Source organism: Frankliniella occidentalis, unplaced genomic scaffold (genome assembly GCF_000697945.3).
Source record: "Frankliniella occidentalis isolate FOCC.00 unplaced genomic scaffold, Focc_3.1 Scaffold43, whole genome shotgun sequence".
Taxonomy (NCBI): domain Eukaryota; kingdom Metazoa; phylum Arthropoda; class Insecta; order Thysanoptera; family Thripidae; genus Frankliniella; species Frankliniella occidentalis.
The window spans coordinates 217,883-220,754 of record NW_026267173.1 but is presented as its reverse complement, the minus strand read 5'-3'; the positions used below and the strand labels follow the sequence as shown (position 1 = coordinate 220,754).

General features: G+C 55.0%; 1 protein-coding gene across 3 annotated transcripts in view; it reads right to left on the bottom strand.

The window, feature by feature from the left end:
- Window positions 1-2,872, bottom strand: part of LOC113217340 (tensin-4-like) — a 172,772-nt gene that overhangs the window by 71,229 nt on the left and 98,671 nt on the right. For all 3 annotated transcript variants that reach the window (XM_052266808.1, XM_052266806.1, XM_052266809.1), the window contains one exon: window positions 1,723-1,869. In XM_052266808.1, coding sequence (XP_052122768.1) covers window positions 1,723-1,869 — 147 coding nt within the window. The remainder of the gene's footprint in view (window positions 1-1,722; window positions 1,870-2,872) is intronic.

Sequence of the window (2,872 nt, the reverse complement as noted above, 5' to 3'; positions counted from 1 at the left end):
GCCCCCCGCTCTCGCCCACCCACCCACGCACACCATACCGTCCCTCTCTCTCGCTCTCACTCTCTGGGCCCTGAGCGGCAACGGAAACACACACGTCTTGTTTTGTTTTCTTCACGTAAGGGAAAACACACGTTTCATTAAAAATATGAAGATAGTACGAAGATAAATACGTGGAGAGAGTGGGGATGCATGCAGCACAGCGCGGGTAAGAAACAGACCGGACACCGAAGACCTGCTCTCTTTAGCAAATAAATCCAAATCCAGGCGGAAAACTATTACTTTGTTATTTTGCCCACATTTGCACGTCTGTCGATGTTTCTCACTCGCCCCCTGAAGACAACATTAACACGGGCGCGCTGTTTCGCCAATACGCCAATATTATGGTAAACAAACAACACCCTGCCGAAGCCCCCGCCCGCCCCGCGGCCCTTCAAACAGCGACACGGAACTGGCGCTCCGGGCCGCGGCCACGGCCGGCCCGCCCGCCCCGGCTTCCTCCTCGCCTAACGATGTTTGTCTGCTCGTGTTATTAGTTTGTTCTCGCTGCCCGCGGCGGCGCGCCATCCGGCACCGGCACAGCAGCCCCACCACAACATAACATCGTCGTTTATTAGTAGTATTATTATTATTTCTAGGGTGGAGAGCCGCGCGTATCGCATACGGTAACGAACCCAAACGTATCGTCGCCCGCCCGCCCCTGCAAAGTCATCCGTTCGGCCATCGCCTTACGTTGGGTTGCGCGCCCTCCCGGCGCGCGCAGCCAGCGAGGCATTTTTCATCCGAGGTCAAAAACTTTACAATTAAAAAAATTAAAAGAGAAACAATGAAGTCTTTGACGTAACGTATGCCACAGCTCATCAATAGGATGCGACGCCTGCCCCGCGGCGCCACGCTCCTGAATATGAAATGGCCCGCGAAACGCACTAACTTTCCCCCGGGGCCGCTGGCCAGGCCGGCAGCCAGACCCTCCGGCCGGCTCGCTAGTTTTATAACTTGGCGCGGCGGTCCGCCGGGGCTTATAAGCACACCGGAAAACTCGAAGGCAATTTGCGTAATAGAAAATCAATGGAGGGAAACACCCATCGGTCGCGGCGGCGGGGGCATTTATAATGCATAAGTACGTGCGGGTCGGGGTGCCGGCGGACTTAGCGCGGGAGTGGGGGGATTAAGCGGGGCCTAACACGCTTATTGGCTCGAAACCATAGCGCCCCCGCCAAGATCCCCGTACGTATCCCCATCTACAAAGTCCCCAACCCCTCTACTTTGGCCGGCGGTATTGATGAACCCCGCCACGCCGCCACCCACGCAGCGCGCGATCGGCAACAAACCCGCCGGCAAGGAACACAGCCCGGGGCCACAAGGTAGCGCACTAAGGGCTCATCCATTGAATCACAACAAAAGGTCGAACGAGATGACCGGGCGACGGCACCAAGCCAGCCGCAGCAGCATCCGAGCAGGGTTCCCGCCGGTCAGCTGGCCACCTATACGACGCGCATGCGCGTTGGGTTGCGTGCCTTCAGGCGCGCCCGAGGGGGCTGATCAAACTAACAGATAAAAGTAGGGCTTCACCGTAAATTATTAAAAATCTCCCTCTCTCTCTCTCTCTCTCTCTCTCTCTCTCTCTCTCACACACACACACACACAGAACAGAACACACCAAACTGAACTTCGAGCTGTAGCCATGCCTAAATATTAGGCAAAGGCGGCAGAGGGGCGACTCACCTGTTGTGGGGACGCCGCGAGGAATGAGTGGCAGTACTGGAGGCTGAGCTGGCCGCGCGGCTCTCGGGCAAGGAAGCTGAACTGCGCGTGCAGGGGCTCACAGGTGGCGTACGATATCCTGCGCAGCGCGTGCGCCATGAGAACACCCTGCAACATACGGAGAGCACATCACTCAGCGGCGCTTAATTGGGGGGAGGGGGGGTCCTTTACTATAAAAACAAGCGTACACATATTTTTTTTCTAATGTTCCTGATTTTTTTCTCAGTTTCTGATTTTTCCTTCATTGTTTTATCTGATTTTCCTCCGATTTTTTTCGGGAGTGTACATTGATTTTTTCGAGTGAATTGCCGTTGCATTGGTTCCACTACTGGTTCCACTGGTTCAACTGTGCGCAACCCAAGAAGGGTGACTGCGATGTCACGGCCAAACCAGGCGCACCCCTGGAGTCAGGCAACCCATCGTGCACGGGCGCACGGTGGGCGGCGCGACCGGCGGCACGACACGCATTCTCCTCTCTGACCCTGAGTAGCCCCGAGAGGTAAGCTGAACAGTCCAGCCGTCGCGAGCGGTAGCCAATCACAGCGCTTTGTCATGTTCCACGGTCGCGTGCCATTCACAGACCTGTTCAGTCGTGTTCTGATCCGCACACACACACACCAGACCTGTGCGTACCTGCACACACATTCCAGGCTCCGGTCGCGGGTGACGACATCCCTGTTCTAAAAATAGATTGGTATTGTCATCGGGCCAAAAAATCTTGTACAGTTTTGTGATACAGCCTGGGCAAGTCTGGAAATAATACGAAGGAGTAGCCAAACTGTTCGTCATCAATCACGCATGTGGAGGGAGGTAGGGGGTGTCTGGTCGCCTGGAACGTGCAGGTCTGAACACGACTACACAGGTTCTTGCCTGCCCTCACCTACTCCAGCCGCTCCAGCCAGCCGCTCACCTGGCTATATAAGAAGGGGCCCAAAACGGCCTAAAAGCAGAAGTCTGCCAGCAGCGGTAACGTGCAGACCTCTCACCAGGGGGGAGTAGAAGAGTAGACAGCCCAATAAGGTAAGTTCCAGCTGTTGTTAATGTGATGTGATTGTTGTTGTTTTTATTGATTTTGTTCTTTTTGTTTTAGTTTTAAGTTTTTAGAGACACC